General features: G+C 37.9%; 1 protein-coding gene across 2 annotated transcripts in view; it reads right to left on the reverse strand.

The window, feature by feature from the left end:
* FBXL20 (F-box and leucine rich repeat protein 20) overlaps positions 1-21,496 on the reverse strand; it is a 114,906-nt gene that overhangs the window by 17,165 nt on the left and 76,245 nt on the right. For both annotated transcript variants that reach the window (XM_007465154.1, XM_007465155.1), the window contains exons 3-6: positions 17,136-17,190; positions 14,216-14,290; positions 12,422-12,516; positions 11,859-11,927 (exon numbers count right to left, since the gene is read on the reverse strand). In XM_007465154.1, the coding sequence (XP_007465216.1) occupies positions 11,859-11,927; positions 12,422-12,516; positions 14,216-14,290; positions 17,136-17,190 (294 nt within the window). The remainder of the gene's footprint in view (positions 1-11,858; positions 11,928-12,421; positions 12,517-14,215; positions 14,291-17,135; positions 17,191-21,496) is intronic.

The following is a 21,496-nucleotide window of genomic DNA, read 5'->3' on the forward strand; positions in this document are numbered from 1 at the left end:
CACTCTTTCTTGTGTTTGTTAACCATTCATCTCTTTCCTTGGTGAAATGTCTAAGTGCTCAGGCCTTTTTTTTAAAATTAATTAATTAATTATTTTGGCCACGCAGCACGGCATGCAGAACCTTAATCCCCCAACCAGGGATTGAACCCATGCTTCCTGCAGTGGAAGCATGGAGTCTTGACTACTGGACCGCCAGGGAAGTCCCAGGCCTATTTTTAATTGGATTGCCTTGTTATTGACTGTAAGAATTCTCTATATGTTCTTGATACACATCTTCTTTAATTTCTCTCAGTAATGTTTTATGGTTTTCAGAGTAGAAATCTGGCATTTCTTTTGGATGTATGTTATCTGCCAAAAAAGACAGTTTTACTTCCTTCCTATTGGTATGCTCTTTTTTTTTTTTTTTTTTTTGTAAACTTATTGCATTGGCTAGAATCCCCAGTAGAATGTTGAATAGAAACTCACTTTGCTCCTGACTTTAAGGTAAGGCATTCAATCTCTCACCATTAAGTACATTGCTAGCAGTAGGTTTTTCATGGAAGCTTTTGATCAGATTAAGGAAACTCCCTTCTATTCCTAGTTTGTTGATTTTTTTTTTTGGCTGTACCTGGAGGCTTACAGGATCTTACTTCCCCAACCAGGGAGTGAACCCGGGCCCTGTCAGTGAAACTGCTGAGTCCTAACCACTGCACCTCCAGGGAATTCCCTGTTTAAAATTTTGATCACCAATGAATGTTGCATTTTGTCATGTGGTTTTACTGTATCTAATGATGTATTAGTTAGCTACTGTTGCACAGCAAATTACCTCAGAAATGAGCAGCTTAAAACAATAATTATTTATTATCTCATGGTTTTCATGGATCAGGAACATAGGCACAGGCAGCTTAGCAGGGTGACTCTGACGCCGCATCTCTCACAAGGCTACCATCAAGGTACTACTGGCCACAGCTGCAATCATCTCAAAGGTAACTAGGTACAGATTCCCTTCCAAGCTCATTTAGGCGGATGTTGGCAGACCTTAGACGATCTAATTCCAAGCTTACTCATTTGGTTTTTGATAGAATTCAGGTTCTTGCTGGCTGCTGGCCAGAGACCTCAGTTTCTTGCCACATGGACCTCTCCACAGAGCTACTTAAAACAGGGCAGCTTGCTTCCCTAGAGCTGGAGAAGAAAGTAGAGCAAGATAGAAGTCAAAGTCTTTTTGTAACCTAATCTCCAAAGAGATATCCAATCTCTTTTGCAGTATTCTATTGTTAGAAATGAGTCACTAGGTCCAGTCCACACTCAAGGGGAAAAGATTACACAAAGGTGCAAATATGAGGAGGTAGGGATTATTTGGGGGTCATTTTAGAGGCTGCCTATCATAGTGAGATGATCATGTGGTTTCTGTCCTTTATTCCAGAGGGCAGTAAATCTCACCAGCTGCCTATTTTTATATGGCCACAAGTCAAGAATGGTTTTGGCATTTTTTAATGGTTGAAAGAAGATACTATTTTGTGACATGTGAAAATTAAATGAAATTAAAATCTCAGCACCATGCAGTAAAGTTTTATTGGAGCACAGCCATGCTCATTTGTTTATGTATTGTCTGTGGCCACTTTGTAAAACATTGGCAATGTTTATAAAACACTGGCAGAGTTGAGTAGCTGTGACAGAGACCATATGGCCAACACAGCCTTAAATACTTCCTTAACCAGCCCCATACAGAAAAAGTTTGTTTATCTCTGCTTTATTCTACTAATTATTATGAACTATTACATTAACTGATTTTCAGATGTTATACCACACTTGTATTTCTGGGATAAATCCCAGTTGGTTAAGATCCAACCCTTTTATATGTTGCTGGATTCAGTCTGCTAAAATTTTGTTAAGTATTTCTGCATCTCTGTTCCTGAGGAATACAGTAGATTTCCTTTTATTGTGATATCTTTGTTTGGCTTTGACATCAGATATTTTTTGGTATCAGAAAAATATTGGCCGGAGAAAACAAGTTATGAAGTATTTCTTCTTTTACTTTATGAGTGAGTTTGAGTGTTGGTGTTATTTTTTCTTTAAATATTTGATGGACTCACCAGTGAAGTCATCTGGGCTTGGGCTTTTTTTGTGGGACAATTTTGAATTACTGAATTTACTTGCTATAGATCTATTCAGATTGTCTATTTTTCTGTTGAGTCAAATTTGGTAATCTGTGCCTTCCCAGGAATTTGTCCATTTCACCTAGGTTGTCTGATTTGTTAGTATGAAGTTATTTATGGTATTACCTGATAAACATTTCATCTGTCTTTTGGCTAAAGTACTTAGTTCTCTCCTTTATTCCTGCTTTTGATAATCTGAGTCTTCTCTCTTATTTTCTTAGTCTAGGTTTGTCAATTTAAAAAACTTTTTTCAATGAACCAGCTCTTGGTTTCATTGATTTTATTACTGTTTTTGTTTCCTATTTCTCTGATATCCAATCTAATCTTTATTTTTTCCTTCTTTTTGCTTTGGGCTTTGCCCTTCTTTCTATTTTCTTAAAGTTGAAGGTTGTTAATGATTTGAGCTTTCTTTCTTTCCTCTTTTGTGATATAGGAATGCAGAGTTGTATCATTACCTTGGCTGAATCACATAAATTTTGGTAGCTTTTCATTTACATTCAGTTCAAAATTATTTAGAAGCATGATGCTGAATTTCCAAATACTTGAGCTTTTCCCACATTTTGTTCTGTCATGAATCTCTAGTTTAATTCTCTAGTTCTGGTCAGAGAACATATTTTGAAAGATTTTAATCTTCTTAAATTGATTAAGACTTGTTTAGTGGCCCAATCTATGCTCTATCCTGGAGAATGTTCCAGTATGTTTGTAAAGAATGTTTATTCTGTAATCATTGGGTGGAGTGTTCTATCTGCATAGTATGCATTTTTCCATCTGTTTACTTTCAACCTATTTGCGGCTTTGAATCTAAAGCATGTCTCTTGTAGACAGCACATAGTTGCGTCTTGCTTTTTGTTTTTGGCTGCATTGGGTCTTCATTGCTGTGCGCAGGCTTTCTCTAGTTGTGGCGAGCAGGGTCTACTCTTCGTTGCGGTGCGTGTTGGGCTTCTCATTGTGGTGGCTTCTCTAGTTGTGGGCCACCAGCTCGAGGCCCACAGGCTTCAGTAGTTATGGCACATGGGCTCAGTAGCTGTGTTGTGGGCTCTAGAGTGCAGGCTCAGTAGTTGTGGCGCACAGGCTTAGTTGCTCCGTGGCATGTGGGATCTTCCCGGACCAGGGCTCGAACCCACATCCCCTGCATTGGCAGGTGGATTCTTAACCACCGCACCACCAGGCAAGCCCCGGGTGTTGCTTTTTAATCCATACTGATAATCTGTCTTTTGGGTGAAGAGTTCAGTCTGTCTACATTTAATAAAATTATTGATATGGTTGGATTTTCTCTCCCATTTTGCAATCCTTTTCTATTTGCTTCATGCTTTTTTCGAGTTTGTTTTTCTGTGTCTCCTTTACTGTTTTCTTGTTTTAAGTGTACTGTTTCAATTCCTCTGTTGACTTTTTACCTTTTTTTCCCTCTATTTTCTTATAGTCTGCTCATGGAATACCATATGTATCTTAATTTACCACAGTCTATTTCAAAACAATAACTTAGGGACTTCCCTGGTGGTCCAGTGGTAAATCTGCCTTCTAATGCAGGGGATGCAGGTTTGACCCCTGGTCGGGGAACTGAGATCCCACATGCCACGGGGCAACTAAGCCCACGTGCCACAACTACTGAGCCCATGAGCCTCAACTAGATAGTCCGTGTGCTGCAAACTACAGAGCCCACGTGCTCTGGAACCCACACTCCACAACTAGAGAGAGAAAAAAACAACCCGCACACCACAACTGGAGAGAAGTCCGCGCACCACAACTAAAGATCCTGCACACCTTAACAAAGATCCTGCATGCCACAACTAAGACCCAATACAGCCAAAAAAATAAAATAAATTAAAACAAACAAACAAAGCAATAACTTAATTTTCATAAAGCACAAGCATTTTGCTTCAATACATAATGGTTCCCTCCTCTCTCCTTTGTGCTATTATTTTCATATGTTCAAATATATTTCATATATTACTTCTATATATATATTATAGACCTAACAATACAATGTTATAATGATTGCTTTATACAATCTTCTATTTTCTAAAGAAGTTAAGAGAAGATATGAAAAAATTAGAGTCTTAGATTTACCCACATATTTACCGTTTCTGATGCTTTTCATTTACCAATTCCTATGGATCCGAGTTACTGTCTGGTATTTATTTCCTTTCATCCTGAAGGGCTTCCTTTACTATTTCTTGCCAGGCATATTTACTAGCGACAAATTCTCTCCCTTTTTGTTTATCTGGGAATGTCATTATTTTGCTTACATTTACAGAGGACAGTTTTGCTAGATACAGAATTCTTGTTTTGTTCCTTTCAGCACACTGAATATGTCACATGGCTCTGGTTTCCATTATTTCTGATTAGGTCACCCATTAACCAAATATTCCTTTTGTATACATGAGTTATTTTCCTTTTGCTGCTTTCAAAAATTTCTGTGTTCAGTTTTCAACAGTTAGGCCCTAACATGTTTAGGTATGGATATTTTTATCCTTCTTGGGGTTCACTGAACTTCTTAGATCTGTAGATTAACGTTTTTCATCAAATTTGGGAGGCTTTCTGCCACTGATTTCTCACTGTTTTTTTTCTTCCTGCCTCTTTCTATCTTGTCTGGGATTCACTCACATTCTGCTCTTGATGTTGTCCCACAGGTCTCTGAGGCTCTGTCCATTTTTCTTTAATCTTTCTGTTCTTTAGACTGGATGGATAATTGCTACAGATCTCTAAATTTATTTTTATTTTTTAAATTATTTATTTATTTATTTATTTATTTTTGGCTGCATGGGTCTTCATTGCTGCGCAAGGGCTTTTCTCTAGTTGCGGCGAGCGGGGGCTACTCTTTGTCGCGGTGCGCAGACTTCTCATTGCGGTGGCCTTTCTTGTTGCGGAGCACAGGCTCTAGGCGCGTGGGCTTCAGTAGTTGTGGCACATGGGCTCAGTAGTTGTGGCTCACGGGCTTAGCTGCTCCATGGCATGTGGGCTCTTCCCGGACCAGGGATTGAACCCGTGTCCCCTGCTTTGGCAGGCGGATTTTTAACCACTGCACCACCAGGGAAGCCCTACAGATCTCTAAATTTATTGATTGATTACTTGTTTTTCTGGGGTTTTTTCCCCCTAGCTTTACTGACATGTAATTGACATATAACATTATGTAAGTTTAAGGTATACAATGATGATTTGATACACATATATGTTGTGGAATGTTTACCACAAGAAGGTTAGTTAACACACTGTTTACCTCACATAAATACCATTTTGTTGTTGCTACAGTGAAAACATTTAAAATCTACTCTCAAATATACAATACAGTACTGTTAACTATAGTCATCATGCTATATGTTTTAGATACTGTATTTCCAATTCCAGAATTTCCATTTGGCTCATATTTTACAATTTCTTTTAACTGATATTCTCTATTTAACAAGTTATTATTATCATACTTTCCTTTTGAAAATTGGGTATATAATTAACATGTAACATTATATTAGTTTTAAGTGTACAACAAAATGATTCAATATACACATATATTGCAAAATGATTACCACAATAAGTCCATCCATTACTACGCATAGCTCCAATTTTTTTTCTTGTGATGAAAACTTAAATTTCTTTCTTTCTTTCTGGCTGCGTTGGGTCTTCGTTGCTGTGCAAGGGCTTCTCATTGCAGTGGTTTCTCTTGTTGTGGAGCACAGGCTCTAGGCGCACAGGCTTCATAGTTGTGGCACTCAGGCCCAGTAGTTGTGGCACACAGGCTTAGTTGCTCCGCAGCATGTGGGATCTTCCTGGAGCAGGGCTCGAACCTGTGTCCCCTGCATTGGCAGGCGGATTCTTAACCACTGCACCACCAGGGAAGTCCATGAACACTTTTCAGACCTACTTTCCTTTAATTTTTAGAAATCTGATTTCAGTGTATGTAACGTGCACATATTTTTATTAAGTTTATCCTTAAGTATTTTATGTTCTTGGATGTTACCACAAATGTTGCTATATTTAAAATTTCATTCTCCATTTGTTCATTGGTGGTTTACAGATACAGAATTAATTTTTGCATATTGGCCATGTTTCCTGTGAACTTGCTAGAACCCTATCATGCCACTTAAAAATTATTTTCTAACCTGTATGACCCCGCTTTTTCTTCCCTTATTGTACTAAGTGGACTTCCAGTACAATGTTGAATAGATGTAGTAGACCTAATATCCATGCTTTGACCTTAGGGGGAAATGTTCAGTATTTTATGACTAAATACAATGTTAAAATTAGGTTTCTCATATATACAAGTTATCAAGTTGAGGAAGTTACCTTCTCCTAGTTTGTTTAGAGATTTTATCCTTAATGGGTGTTTAATTTTGTAAAATGCTTTTTCTGGATCTATTGAGATGATCATGTGAGTTTTCTTCTTTGATCTGTTATTAAGTTGGAACTTAACACTGCCTGATTTTGCATGTTAAAACAACCTTACATTTCCGACATAAATCCAAATTGATTATGATTTATTACCCTTTTCATATGTTGCTGGGTTCAATTTGATAATATTTTGTTACGGATTTTTACATGTGCATGTGGGATATTGGCCAGTAGTTTCCTTTTCCTGTAATATTTATTTTATTTTTGATATCATGGTAATGATGATCTCATATAATGAGTTAGAAAGTTTTCCCTCCTCCTCCTCTATTTTTTTGAAAGATTATTCCTTTCTAAAATATTCGATAGAATTCAGTACTGTCCAAGCCTAGAGGATTTGTTTTTGTTTTTATTTTTTGGTGGTAAGGTTTTTAATCACCAATCCAATTTATAAAGATATAAGGCTATTCAGATTTTCTATTTCTTTACAGTTTTGGTAATTTGTGTCTTTCAAGGAAATTATCTATTTCATCTAAGCTGTCAAATTTATTGGCATAAAATTGCTCATAACATCCTCTAATTACCTTTTGAATCTGTGTAGAAACTTTAGTGATATTTCTTCTTACAGTCTTGGTACTGGTGATTTGTGTCTTCTTTCTTGACTAAACTCGACAGAGGTCAATCAAGCTTATTGATTTTATTTCAGAGAAACAGCTTCTGGTTTCATGGATTTTTCTCTACTCTATGCCCATTTTTTATTTCATTGATTTCCACCATTACCTTTTTTATTTCCTTCCTTTTACTTATTGTAGATTTACTTTTCTTTCTCTAGTTTTCAAAGGTGGAAGATTTGATTTTAAACCTTTCTTTTAAGATAAGCATTTACAGGACTTCCCTGGTGACGCAGTGGTTAAGAATCCACCTGCCAATGCAGGGGACATGGGTTCGAGCCCTGGTCCAGGAAGATCCCACATGATGCAGAGCAACTAAGCCCGTGTGCCACAACTACTGAGCCTGAGCTCTAGAGCCCGCGAGCCACAACTGCTGAGCGCACGTGCCACAACTACTGAAGCCTGTGCGCCTAGAGCCGGGCTCCGCAACGAGAAGCCACCACAATAAGAAGCGCGCACATCGCAACAAAGAGTAGTCCCCGCCCGCCGCAACTAGAGAAAGCCTGTGTGCAGCAAAGAAGACCCAACACAGCCACAAAAAAAAGAAAAAGATAAGCATTCACAGCTATACATTTTGCTCTAAGCACTGCCTTCAATGAATTCCACAGATTCGAATGTTGTGCTGCCACTATCACACAGCGAAACTTATTTTGTAATTTTCTTTGTAATTTATTCCTTGACCCATGGATTATTCAGAAGGGTGATATTTAATTTTCAAAATTTCCGGATATGTGCTATTTGATTTCTACTTCAGTTCTGCTGAGGCCATAGAATACTCTCAATATGATCTCGATCATTCTAAGTTGACGGAAATTTGTTTTATGGCTGATTATTTGGTATATCTTATTGAATATCCCAGTAATGAAAAGCATGCTTTCTGGTACAGCATTCTATGTCACTTAGGACAAGTTCACTGATAGTGTTGCTCAAGTCTTCTATAGCTTTTCCATTTTATTTTTTTTTGTCTACTTGTTTTATCTTTACTGAAAGAGGAGGGTACTATTTAATATCTTTCCATCTACTCTTCCTCCTGAAGTTTACATCATCTGATATTAATAACCACTCCAACTTTCCTGTGATTAGTGTTTGTGATAGTATATCTTTTTCCATCCTTCTACTCTTTTTTTTGGGGGGGGGGGTAATGTCATGTGGCATGCGGGATCTTAGTTCCCCAGCCAGGGATCAAACCATCACCCCCTGCAGTGGAAGCACAGAGTCCTAACCATTGGGTCGCCAGGGAAGTCCCCCATCCTTTTACTCTTTTTTTTTTAAGAGAAATTTTCCTTTTTTAAATAATTAATTAAAATTTGGCTGCACTGGATCTTTGTTGCAGTGTGCGGGCTCTTCATTGTGCACAGGCTCTAGATCAATGGGCTCAGTGGTTGTAGCACACAAGCTTAGTTGCCCCACAGCATGTGGGATCTTAGTTTCCCAACCAGGGATCAAACCCAGGCCCCCTGCATTGGCAGTGTGGAGTCTTAACCACTGCACTACCAGGTAAGTCTCTCCCCATCCTTTTGCTCTCAGTCTCCATATTATCTTTAAGTTTTCTTGAATTCTTGAGCATATTTGTAATTGCTCTTTTTAAACGTTTTGTTGGTCAATTTTAAAAAGTGTCCTTTCTGGGTCTGTTTCTATTGCCTAGTTTTTCTTCTGGTTCTTCTTCTGGTATCATTTTCTGCTTCTTTGCATGTATTGTAATATTTGATGGGATGCTGGAAATTCTGTATGCTACACATCGCTGAGCATCTAGATTTTGTGTCTCTCTTTAAAGAATGTTGAGTTTTGATTTAGCAGGCAGTTAAATTAGTTGTGAATCAATTTGATCCTAAATTTTTTCCTTTTAGCCTTTATTAGGGCTTGTCTAGTTTAGCTCCACTACCAAGGTGTGACCCTTCTGAAGTCTCTATTAAATGTCCCAAGGTGTCCAATTAGCTTTCTCCGTTTTGGATAGCCAGAACTCCCAAACTTATTTAAGCTCTGGCAATTCTTCAGTTCAGTTTTCCAGTAACTGTTTTTTCCTTATTAGATGTTCTTTGCCCATCTTTGTGGGGTCTCAATATGTGCATATATAGTTTACTATTCAGCCAAATTTGTGTAGATTTCTGTAGCCCTTTTTTGAATAGCTCCCCGCTCTCCAGATGCATATTTAGCCATGCTGGTCTCCCTGAACTTTGACCTCTTTCTCTTCAAATCAGCCAGAACTTTGTGCTGTGCTTGGGTTCCTTCTCCTTGTGCCATTATCTCGAAAATGCCATCAAGCAGAAAGCCAGGGAAATCATAAGGCTCACCTCGTTTGTTTCTCAGTCCTGCTCTGCATGTTGTCCAACATCTAATACTGCTTGTTTTCTATGTTTTGTACAGTTTTAGAGTTGTTTACAGCAGGAGGGCAGTGACTGTAATCATCAGAAGCAGAAGTCTCCACCTTTGATTTTAAAGTTTGTATCTTTTTTCTTTTAAACTATGTTTAATATACACTAAGTCCCCTACATATGAACCTTCAAGTTGCAAACTTTCAAAGATGCAAACGTGTGTTACATCAATGTCAGGCGTGAGTGAAACTGCAGCTTGCCCTCCGTCTCCTACTGCTGATGATCCTTCAGCTCTACTGTCTCCCACCTCCTCTCCCTCCTCCAGTCAGTAACTCTTCTTGCTTGTTCACTCGATGCCAGCCTCTGTATGCCAGCTGTTGTACTGTACTACTGTACTTTTCAAGGTACTGTACTGTAAGATTAAAAACGTTTTCTTTATTTTTTGTGGTTTTTTAAATGTATTATTTGTGTGAAAAGTATTATAAATCTACACCGTACAGTACTACATAGCTGATTGTGTCAGTTGGGTACCTAGGCTAACTTTCTTGGACTTACAAACAAACTGGACTTAAGAACATGCTCTTGGAACGGAACTCGTTTGTATGTAGGGGACTTACTGTATTTCTAAAGTCACTAGAACATGCAAAATTCTGAACATTAACCAATGCTTATTTGATAATTTTAAGATATTATGGAGTTTTTTTAATAGGAGTGGTAAAGTTAATGTGCTTATGTTAAAAGCTTTTATCTTTCAGAAATGCATATTTTAGAAATGCATATTTACAGATTAAATAATACAGTGTCTAGGGCTTTTTTCAAAATAAGACAAAATGAGTAAGATAAAATGGCAGGGGTATAGAAAAAACAAGACTAGCCATAAAGTGACAAGTTCTGTTATCAGTTTGAAGCTGGGTGAAAGGTTCACTATACTATTTTGTCTAGATTGGCATATATTTAAATTTTTCATAGGAAATCAAAAGTCAGTAGAAGTAATATCTGTGTGGTTATACCTCCAACTTGATATGGATCGGTTCATGTGTTCTATTTTGTTTTCAATTTTTAGGGACTGCTTTTTTTTTTTTTTTGACTTAATCCATGTTTCAGTTATATAAAATATTTACATTTAATTTTAAAGTAAAATTACAAAACATGATACTTCAGAGGTTTCCCTTTCATTCTTGTCTCTTCTTGGTTTTTCCCTCCCTATAAGTAACCATTTTATTCATTTTTGATGATTTTTCCATTGTTTCTTTTGAAAATATAAATCCTCAGACACTTTCTTGAATTAAAAGTTAACAAGTTGTGGGATTTCTCTGGCCACGCAGTGGTTAAGAATCCGCCTGCCAATGCAGGGGACACAGGTTCGATTCCTGGTCTGGGAAGAGCCCACATGCTGCAGAACAACTAAGCCCGTGTGCCACAACTACTGAGCCTGCGCTCTAGAGCCCATGAGCCACAACTACTGAGCCCGTGTGCCACAACTACTGAAGCCGGGGCGCCTAGAGCCCGTGCTCTGTAACAAGAGAAGCCACCACAATGGGAAGCCCGCACACTGCAACGGAGAGTCGCCCCCGCTCGCTGCAACTAGAGAAAGCCCGCGTGCAGCAACAAAACCCAACACAGCCAAAAATAAATAAAATAAAATAATTAAAAAACAAAGAAGTTAACCAGTTGTAACCTCAAAGAAAGCAATAAAATAAACAATGTGTACCCTGTGCTTGGAGTGTCTTCTACTTTCCCTCATTCAAGCAATTCTAAAGAGCCCATCTCTTTCATGAGGCCTTTTTGAAAAACAGGAGGATCCACTGACTAATCCTGGCCACTCCCTGTGTAAACATCTTCTTCACCTTCCAATAGGCAACAATTTCCCTGCATAATATTTAAATGTTATTTGATACATGTTATTACCAATAGATCCTTAGGCTGAATGTTTTTTATGTCTACCTTCTTATGTCTATTGGGTCTGTGACAGTAAACTCTGAAGGATGGAGGATTATGCTTTCTTTCTTTTATATTGTGACTGACACAAGACACTGTAGTTTTAAAGAGTCATTTAATAAACACTCTCTATATTGATTACTCTAAGCTATGTTTAAGATTTTACATCTTTTTATAGCATCACCTGTTTATGTGTCTTTTGAACGATAGCTACTAGTGACTTTTTCAAATATAGTAGTCCTATATTAGTATTCCCTACTGCACATTCACTGACTACAATTTTAAGTTTTCTTTTAAAAATCAAAACAGAATTTGAGCCAAATTCTAAAATAAGTATCTTATTCCATTTCTAAATTTAAACATTTTTCCTCTATAAAACCAAAATGAAATTTGCTAAATATATTTAGTAGTCTGCATTAAAAGCTAGTATAGGCAGGACACAAGAGGCTATGACTTACCCTTCTAAAACATAAAATACTTACGCATCTGTAGTCTTTGTACACCCATTGAGATTCAGTACTTCAATGTTCCTACAGTTTTGTGCAAAGGTCCTTTACAGGAAAGAAAGTAAAGAGTTTGAGGTAAAACGGGCACAATTCTCGGCATTAAAGAAATAATGGAAGATACCAATAGTGGTAATAATGGATATTACTGGTACAAAATGGTACAAAAAGTTGTTCACAATTACGAATAAATTACTTTTCAACCATAAACTTTTAAACATCAATCTTTTTGTCAACCAAAGTTAAAATTATCCTAACTTCGAGTAAACAAACTTAAAAAAATTTACTCAAGGCTCCAAACGAACCATTTATAATATGGGGAATCTGGCTTTTTGTGGGGAGCACTTGTTCTTGTTTTATTCTCAAAACCACACATCCCACTACTGGATATTTGTGTTATAAGCAGTGAACGTGTATTTGGGTTCTGAATAGCTTAGGAATATGAAAACTATTCCAGCCTTTTCTGGGTGAGACAGTGCTGTGTTCGGTGTTGTTCTTCACTTCAGTCAAGAAGATGAGTTAATCGATAGCTATGTTTTTACCTTAATGCATTGTCTCCTACTCCGAGACACCCACGAAGACTTAACTTTCGTAAAAAGCCCCCACACCTTTTTGAAATATTCTCCACTACCCGGCCCTGTAAAAAAAGAAGACAGGTATACAAAGATAAGCCACCACATTGTTTTTGAAAAGACCACATCCTCGTTTTTAAGAGACTTCTACTCATTTTAAAGACCTAATTAAATCAATATGAAATTTTCAACTTACTGGGAGAAAGCTTTCCTGATTAACCCATCTACTTGAAACATACCTAAACCCTATATTGTTATTTACTTTGTTCCTCTTGTAAGGTACTCTGTATTTCAGGAAATGGTGCTCTGTAGTTCTCTTATGCCACTACATCAATGTAGACTCCCCTCCTGCAGCCACAGGACATTAACTGTCTCTATTATTTCTGTGTATTTACTATAGTACTCTAAATACAGCAGAGACTCAATGAACACTTCACAAAAGCTTGCTGAATGGTTTTGTAGGCCAGGCTGCTTTAAATATTTACATCCATGAAGATCAGAGAATTGTGAAAAACAGAAAAATCCAGCATGTCGTTGGGTATCATTTTAAAAGTACTTTATGGGACTTCCCTGGCAGTCCAATGGTTAAGACTTCGCTTTCCTATGCAAGGGGTGTGGGTTTGATCCCTGGTTGGGGAGCTAAGACCCCATATGCCTCGTGGCCAAAAAACCAAAACATAGAACAGAAGCAATATGGTAACAAATTCAATAAAGACTTTAAAAATGGTCCACATCAAAAAAAAAGTCTTTAAAAAAAATATTAAAAAATAAAAGTACTGGGCTTCCCTGGTGGCGCAGTGGTTGAGAGTCCGCCTGCTGATGTAGGAGACGTGGGTTTGTGCCCCGGTCCAGGAAGGTCTCACGTGCCGCGGAGCGGCTAGGCCCGTGAGCCACGGCCGCTGAGCCTGCGTGTCCGGAGCCTGTGCTCCGCAACAGGAGAGGCCACAACAGTGAGAGGCCTGCGTACCTCATAAAAATAAATAAATAAAATAAAATAAAAGTACTTTATGAAGATAATGTAAAGTTCATGTGAAGTTTTTTTTAACTTCTTACATGGATTCTCAAGACCACTAAGTTCCAATAGAACTTAAAAAAAAAAACAAACCCAACAGAAAAAAAAGCTAAATCTAAATCTTATTTAATCCTTATAACACAGTGAGGAAGCTATTACTTCCACTCTCCAGATGAGAAAACCAAGGACTACAGAGCTCAAATTCAGGTTAAAATAATTTAAGCTTAAGCCATTCTTCTCCATTTTAAAGAAAATAGGCAATACTAAGAGATAAAATATGGGGGAGAAGTGAGAAAGGAAAAAATCTCTCCCCAATAAAAGTAATCCAATTCATTCTCTAGAAAAACTATCTATAGGCTCCCCCAGAACCCAAAATGCTCATCAAGAAGAATTTATGCAGATATCATGCTCTAATAAATTAACTCCACTTATTTTTAAATAAACAAATATGAAAAGACTTCCTTAAAAAGAGCAAACAAAGGTTCACATTTCCACCACAAAAATAAAAACAAAAATTTCTGAGTCCTATTAACACTAAATAACTCAGTATTATTTCAGTAAAATAATTCTGCTCATTCTCAAAAACTGAACCAGTTCTTGGGAAAATTGCAAGCTCCCAAGAAGTTCAGATGCGCTGAAATGAACAGTCTCTCTCCAGGGAAAGGAGATTTACGTGGTTGGGGCTAATCTGTCCTATATGCTGCAATTACATTCTAACGAGAGAGATGGGGCCACACACCACACAGTCATACCTCGATATCCCTCTGGAAATCAAACAGGTCAATTCGCTGCCAGTTACTGCCATCCAGAGCCAGAACATTCCAGGCCTATTTTGAAGAAGAAGAGACAGAATGAACAGAAGCTGAAATGAAGGGGAAAAGCTAGCAAAATTCAAGTTCACAATTCAACCCACTAATGATTGAAACTGACCAAAAAATTTCTTAGCACCTCTACCATTAACTCCCAAAAAGTCAGTCTTATTTCTGATTCATACTTTATTCTCCAAGTAGATTATCTCATAAATGAGTGGGTACAGAAATTAGTAGCTACGAAATATCTTACATTAGCGGGCTGGGGAAAGAACAGGTTGTGATAAGTATCACAGCCGGAAACTGTTTTCTAACTTGAGTTTCCAATCTCAAAATGAGATAATCCAGCTAATGAAAAGCAAGTCTGTTACTCTATCCCTCAACTAGGAACGAGGTGAGTGTGAAACCAAAGAAAGAAGATGGCACTCTGAATGTAGTGTGTTCAATACATATGCTATGTTCAATAAAAATATGCTATTCATAGCATCACTTGTTTGGACCCAAAACTGTGATATGGTGACCTGGGATTTACAAAAGACACTATCATTTCTCAGTATACATGACAGAGACTTAATGCTTTCCTCATTACCAATTTGCTCACTCAGGCATGTTTTTCAATTGGTCATCTTTTCCTTCAACTTGATTCAGTGGTAATTTTAAACACTGAAAGTTTTAAGACTTCTCATACATTTCTTTAATTACCTAAAGAGAGGCAAGAAAACTTCCAAGATTTTCAACCTTTCAGGATAAGGTGAAAAATAACTCCACTAAGAGTTAACCTTTAGCGGATCGTTCTGTATTTTAATCAGAAAGCCTTTAAACGTTTTCCCTACTAAATTTAAAGTGTAAACAAAAGTCTTAACACTGTTAAGTTATAAACTTAGAATATTATCTCTTACTACAACAATTCAAAACACAGATTCGATACTGAAATTCTAAAACGGAAATTAAAGATACACTTATAAGCCCCAGGTAACTATCACACAGTCAGTAAGAAAGATGTCAGGGGTATGAGGGTAAACAAAGTTATTATTATAGAAATCTTTAAGGTTTTCTCAGGATTTCAATGTTACTTTTCTTTTTGTGGCTTCATATTTTTCCAACAGTTTCTTAAATGGCTCCATGGGAGACAAGAGATAAAACTTTTAAAGATCATATGTTTACTAGATTCTTGGGCTAACTGTATCTCTGATTTGATACTACTCATTTCCTTATACTACTTTCTTCAGCAAGCAGGACACATGCTAAAGTGAGGCTAAAATTAGGAATGACAGGTTCCTCTCTAGAGTTTTTTTTTTTTTTTTTTTTTAAAGCAAATTAACTAAATACTTCAAGTACGGAGAATAACAGGCTAACTACCAATGTTCCAATTGTACAGATTTAATGAAAATTGGCATTGTGCTTCCTTTTAAGTTAAAACACATTAAGAAGGAAGAGGAACCTGAACATGAAAACAACAATTAAAACTCACTCAAATCAACATTCTTGAGATGAGACTCTGCAACCAAACAGGTTAAGACACTGGTCTGGGAATTTTGTTTCTCAATGATGACCTCAGCTTCATATGGAGACAAAAAAGAAACCCCACTCATTTGTACCAGCCATGACTAGGGCAACCACTCAGGTACCAGGAACAGAACTGTCATGAACAGAAATCATCAAAATATGCCTGATTGTTTCTTAAATAGCTGAGATACAGATTTAGTATGGCTTTTAGGATGTAGAAATTACATTAAAGTTAGCAAGATGAGGTGGGTTTTCTATGGCAAGTTTTGTGGGTTTTTTTTTTTTTAAAGGGAATTGATGATGGAAATTTGAAGGAAAACCTGGGTCCACTTAACAGAGGTAAACACAATACTCTGATGCTGAGTATTGTGATATAACCATATTACATACTCAGCACCTAGGACTATACCTGGTACATAGTAGGTTCTCAATAAGTATTTGTTAAACATCAAAAAGCCATTGTCCAGTTTATAAAAAGATGATAACTGTACGTACTCATGCATTTTATTAATTATTATATATCTGTATTACAAAAGAGACTATGAATGACTCATAAAGCAACTTTCCCACAACAGAGATTCTATTCTTAATATTAGTGGCAGCAATAAGATTATGTTTCACTGTTTCATCATAGTAATGTCAATTGACAAAAATGGATACGTAAGAGTAATGCAGAAACTGACTTTGAGAATGGAATTTGGTTTGCTCTACAATTTATTTATTTATTTATTTTTTGCTGTACACGGGCCTCTCGCTGTTGTGGCCTCTCCCATTGTGGAGCACAGGCTCCGGACGCACAGGCTCAGCGCCCATGGCTCACAGGCCCAGCCGCTCCATGGCATGTGGGATCTTCCCGGGCCGGGGCACGAACCCGCATCCCCTGCATCATCAGCAGGTGGACTCTCAACCATGGCGCCACCAGGGAAGCCCTACAATTTCTTAAAAATTAAATTCTAGCTATAACCTTTTGAGAAAAAAAATATAGGGAGATATCAAGAGCCTTCCATGTATGTACATAAAATGAATAAGGGAAACATAATGAAATACTATATTATTACAGTTCTGAGTAAAGCCTGTTCTTTTAATTTACATGTTTAGTGCTTTTTCCTTGAAAATGTTTCTTCTGTTTGTATTACACAAATAGTCAAGAATTTCAAAAAGTTAAAGTTAGAGATAGTACATACAGTAGAATTCCACTGTAGAATTAACATGGGTTTGGGTATCCCATGGGTGAAACCACAACCTTGGAAACATAACATACAACTACCATCTGAAGTAAATAGTTGGCCTACTACAGAAGCTGATTATCATTAATGTCAGGAAGGGATGCTCTTGTAATCATGTCAGCCATTCTTACCCTGGAGACCTGAGCACAGCGACACAAGGTTACAACATCCAGAAAAGAAAATATCCTAAAAAGAGATGGAGGAAAACTTTATTATATGATGAATTACTTTCTCTTGATTTTTGCTTATAAATAATTGGCGATGTTAACACATGCACAAAAAGGCAGATGTTCTTTAAACAATAACACAAAAAGCTGGGGCAATTTACAATACTGCCCATAAAAATGTAGGGGGAAAAGGTAATCTTTTACTTGATAACATACGTGTAAGTACCATAATGAGTTCATTTATTCACATCAAGGGATGATAAAATATTTCTGATACTTTTTAAAGTAAAAAACCAATTTCCACATTCTGGTTATCAAAAGAAACAGGCTAGGGGATGGTTATGTTTATAAAGACTTTTACAGCTATGAAGGAAAAAAGATAAAATATTGGTAAAACCTAAAAACGAGCAACTATAAAATGTTAAATCTCTGTATATTTAATTCCAATTTGGGAAATTATAAAACTCAGTTAACACATCAATGTCAGGACACACCACCTAAAATTCTTCTCAGTCTTAGAGAGGCTAAATATTTATTTTGTAGCGTTATTATTTGAAATAATTAATTTGCCTAAAGGACGATAACTCTATACCATAAGCCACCTGTAAAAACAGGTCAGAGCATCCTGGGAATAAAGTGAACGGGTTACTTGTGCCTACAGTTCTCCTTACTCACGAACACCCTTAAAGATCACTTTGATCTGAATAACAAGTAAAGCTCTTGTGCAGGTGGCAAAAGGTACAATATAGCATGTACTTTAAAGACGATATTCCTTGAGATAGCTGGAGTGTTACAAAATGGAGGTCAGGAAGCATTAATCTGGAAACGAATGAAAGCTACACTTTCTTTTCCGTTATTCCTCTGAGTTAGCTTAATAGAGCAAAATTTTGTTATTTAGTGATTAGAGGCTGTCAATCACATTTTAAAGCTTGGAATAAACTGAGTTAATAATTACATCAGACAACGTTATATGCATTTTGTAAATAAAGTTTTTTGAAACTCTTTAAAATTTGGGTAATATACATAAAACTTACCATTTAACCACTTTTAAGGGTATAGTTCAGGGGCATTTAAGTACATTCACACTGTTGGGCCACCACCACCACCATCCATCTCTAGAACTTTCTGATCTTTCCAAACTGAAACTCTGGACACAGTAAACAATGACTCCCCATTTCCCTCTCCCCCAGCCGCTGGCAACCACCACTCGTTCACTCTTTACGAATGTGGCTACTCTAGGTACTTCATATGAGTGGAATCATGGTATTTGCCCTTTTGTGACGGGCTTATTTCATTTAGCCCCAATGTCTTCAAGGTCCATCCATGTTGTAGCATGTAGTATCAAAATTTCCTTCCTTTTTAAAGCTGTATACCACATTTTCTACATCTGTCCATAGATGGAAATGTTGAAACTTTCTTGTTCCCCTGAGGCGGACTTGCTACCACCCTGATGGCTCTCTTTAATAAAATAAATTTCAAATCGCAGAGGAGGAGCCAAGTTGGTGGAGTAGAAGGACGTGCTCTCACTCCCTCTTGCGAGAACACCAGAATCACAACTAGCTGCTGGACAATCATCAACAGGAAGACACTGGAACTCACCAAAAAAGATAACCCATATGCGAAGACAAAGGAGAAGCCACAATGAGATGGTAGGAGGGGTGCAATCACAGTAAAATCAAATCCCATAACTGCTGGGTGGGTGACTCACAGACTGAAGAACACTTATACCACAGAAGTCCACCCACTGGAGTGTAGGTTCTGAGCCCCATGTCAGGCTTCCCAACCTGGGGGTCCGGCAACGGGAGGAGGAATTCTTAGAGAATCTGACTTTGAAGGCTAGTGGGAATTGACTGCAGGACTTCGACAGGACTGGGAGAAACAGAGACTCCACTCTTGGAGGGCACATACAAAGTAGTGTGTGCACTGGGACCTAGGGGAAGGAGCAGTGACCCCAGGGGAGACTGAACCAGACCTACCTGCTAGTGCTGGAGGGTCTCCTGCAGAGGCAGGGGGGTGGCTGTGGCTCACCGTGGGGACAAGGACACTGGCAGCAGAAGTTGTGGTAAGTACTCCTTGGCGTGAGCCCTCCCAGAGTCCGCCATTAGTGCCACGAAACAGCCCAGGTAGGCTCCAGTGTTGGGTTGCCTCAGGCCAAACAAGCAACAGGGAGGGAACCCAGCCCCACCCATCAACAGTCAAGTGGATTAAAGCTTTACTGAGCTCTGCCCACCAGAGCAACAGTCAGCTCTACCCACCACCAGTCCCTCCCATCAGGGAACTTGCACAAGCCTCTTAGATAGCCTCATCCACCAGAGGGCAGACAGCAGAAGCAAGAAGACTACAATCCTGCAGCCTGTGGAACAAAAACCACATTCACAGAAAGAAAGACAAGATGAAAACGCAAAGAGCTATGTACCAGATGAAGGAACAAGATAAAACCCCAGAAAAACAGCTAAATGGGGATAGACAACTTTCCAGAAAAAGAATTCAAAATAATGATAGTGAAGATGATCCAGGACCTCGAAAAAGAATGGAGGCAAAGATGGAGAAGATGCAAGAAATGTTTAACAAAGACCTAGAAGAAGTAAAGAAAAAACAAACAGAGATGAACAATACAATAACTGAAATGAAAACTACAATAGAAGGAATCAATAGCAGAATAACTGAGGCAGAAGAACGGATAAGTGACCTGGAAGACAGAATGGTGGAATTCACTGCCATGGAACAGAATAAAGAATAAAGAATGAAAAGAAATGAAGACAGCCTAAGAGAACTCTGGGACAACATCAAACACCAACAACATCTGCATTATAGGGGTCCCAGAAGGAGAAGAGAGAGAGAAAGGACCCGAGAAAATATTTGAAGAGATTATAGTCAAAAACTTCCCTAACATGGGAAAGGAAATAGCCATCCAAGTCCAGGAAGCGCAGCAAGTCCCATACAGGATAAACCCAAGGAGAAGCACGCCGAGACACACAGTAATCAAATTGGCAAAAATTAAAGACAAAGAAAAATTACTGAAAGCAGAGAGGGAAAAACGACAAATAACATACAAGGGAACTCCCATAAGGTTAACAGCTGATTTCTCAGCAGAAACTCTACAAGCCAGAAGGGGGTGGCAAGATATACTTAAACTGATGAAAGGGAAAAACCTGCAACCAAGATTACTCTACTGGCAAGGATCTCATTCAGATTAGATGGAGAAATCAAAAGCTTTACAGACAAGCAAAAGCTAAGAGAATCCAGCACCACCAAACCAGCTCTACAACAAATGCTAAAGGAACTTCTCTAAGCGGGAAACACAAGAGAAGAAAAGGACCTACAAAAACAAACCCAAAACAATTAAGAAAATGGTCATAGGAACATACATATCGATAATTACCTTAAATGTTGAGTGGATTAAATGCTCCAACCAAAAGACACAGGCTTGCTGAATGGATACAAAAACAAGACCCATATATATGCTGTCTACAAGAGACCCACTTCAGACCTAGGGACACATACAGACTGAAAGTGAGGGGATGGAAAAAGATATTCCATGCAAATGGAAATCAAAAGAAAGCTGGAGTAGCTATACTCATATCAAATATAATGACTTTAAAATAAAGAATGTTACAAGAGACAAGGAAGGACACTACCTAATGATCAAGGGATCAATCCAAGAAGAAGATATAACAAGTATAAAAATATATGCACCCGGGCTTCCCTTGTGGCGCAGTGGTTCAGAGTCCGCCTGCCGATGCAGGGGACGCAGGTTCGTGCCCCGGTCCGGTGCTGTCTACAAGAGACCCACTTCAGACCTAGGGGCACATACAGACTGAAAGTGAGGGGATGGAAAAAGATATTCCATGCAAATGGAAATCAAAAGAAAGCGGGAGTAGCAATTTACATATCAGATAAAATAGATTTTAAAAGAAAGAATGTTACAAGACACAAGGAAGGACACTACATAATGATCAAGGGATCAATCCAAGAAGAAGATATAACAATTATAAATATATAGGCACCCAATATAGGAGCACCTCAATACATAAGGCAACTGCTAACAGCTATAAAAGAGGAAATCGAAAGTAATACAATCATAGTGGGGGACTTTAACACCTCACTTACACTAATGGAGAGATCATCCAAAATGAAAATAAAAAAGGAAACAGAAGCTTTAAATGACACAACAGACCAGATAGATTTAATTGATATTTATAGGACATTCCATCCAAAAACAGCAGATTACACTTTCTTCTCAAGTGTGCACAGAACATTCTCCAGGATAGATCACATCTTGGGTCACAAATCAAGCCTCAGTAAGTTTAAGAAAATTGAAATCA

The sequence above is a fragment of the Lipotes vexillifer genome, unplaced genomic scaffold, assembly GCF_000442215.2.
Source record: "Lipotes vexillifer unplaced genomic scaffold, Lipotes_vexillifer_v1.1 scaffold591, whole genome shotgun sequence".
NCBI classification, from domain to species: Eukaryota; Metazoa; Chordata; class Mammalia; order Artiodactyla; family Lipotidae; genus Lipotes; species Lipotes vexillifer.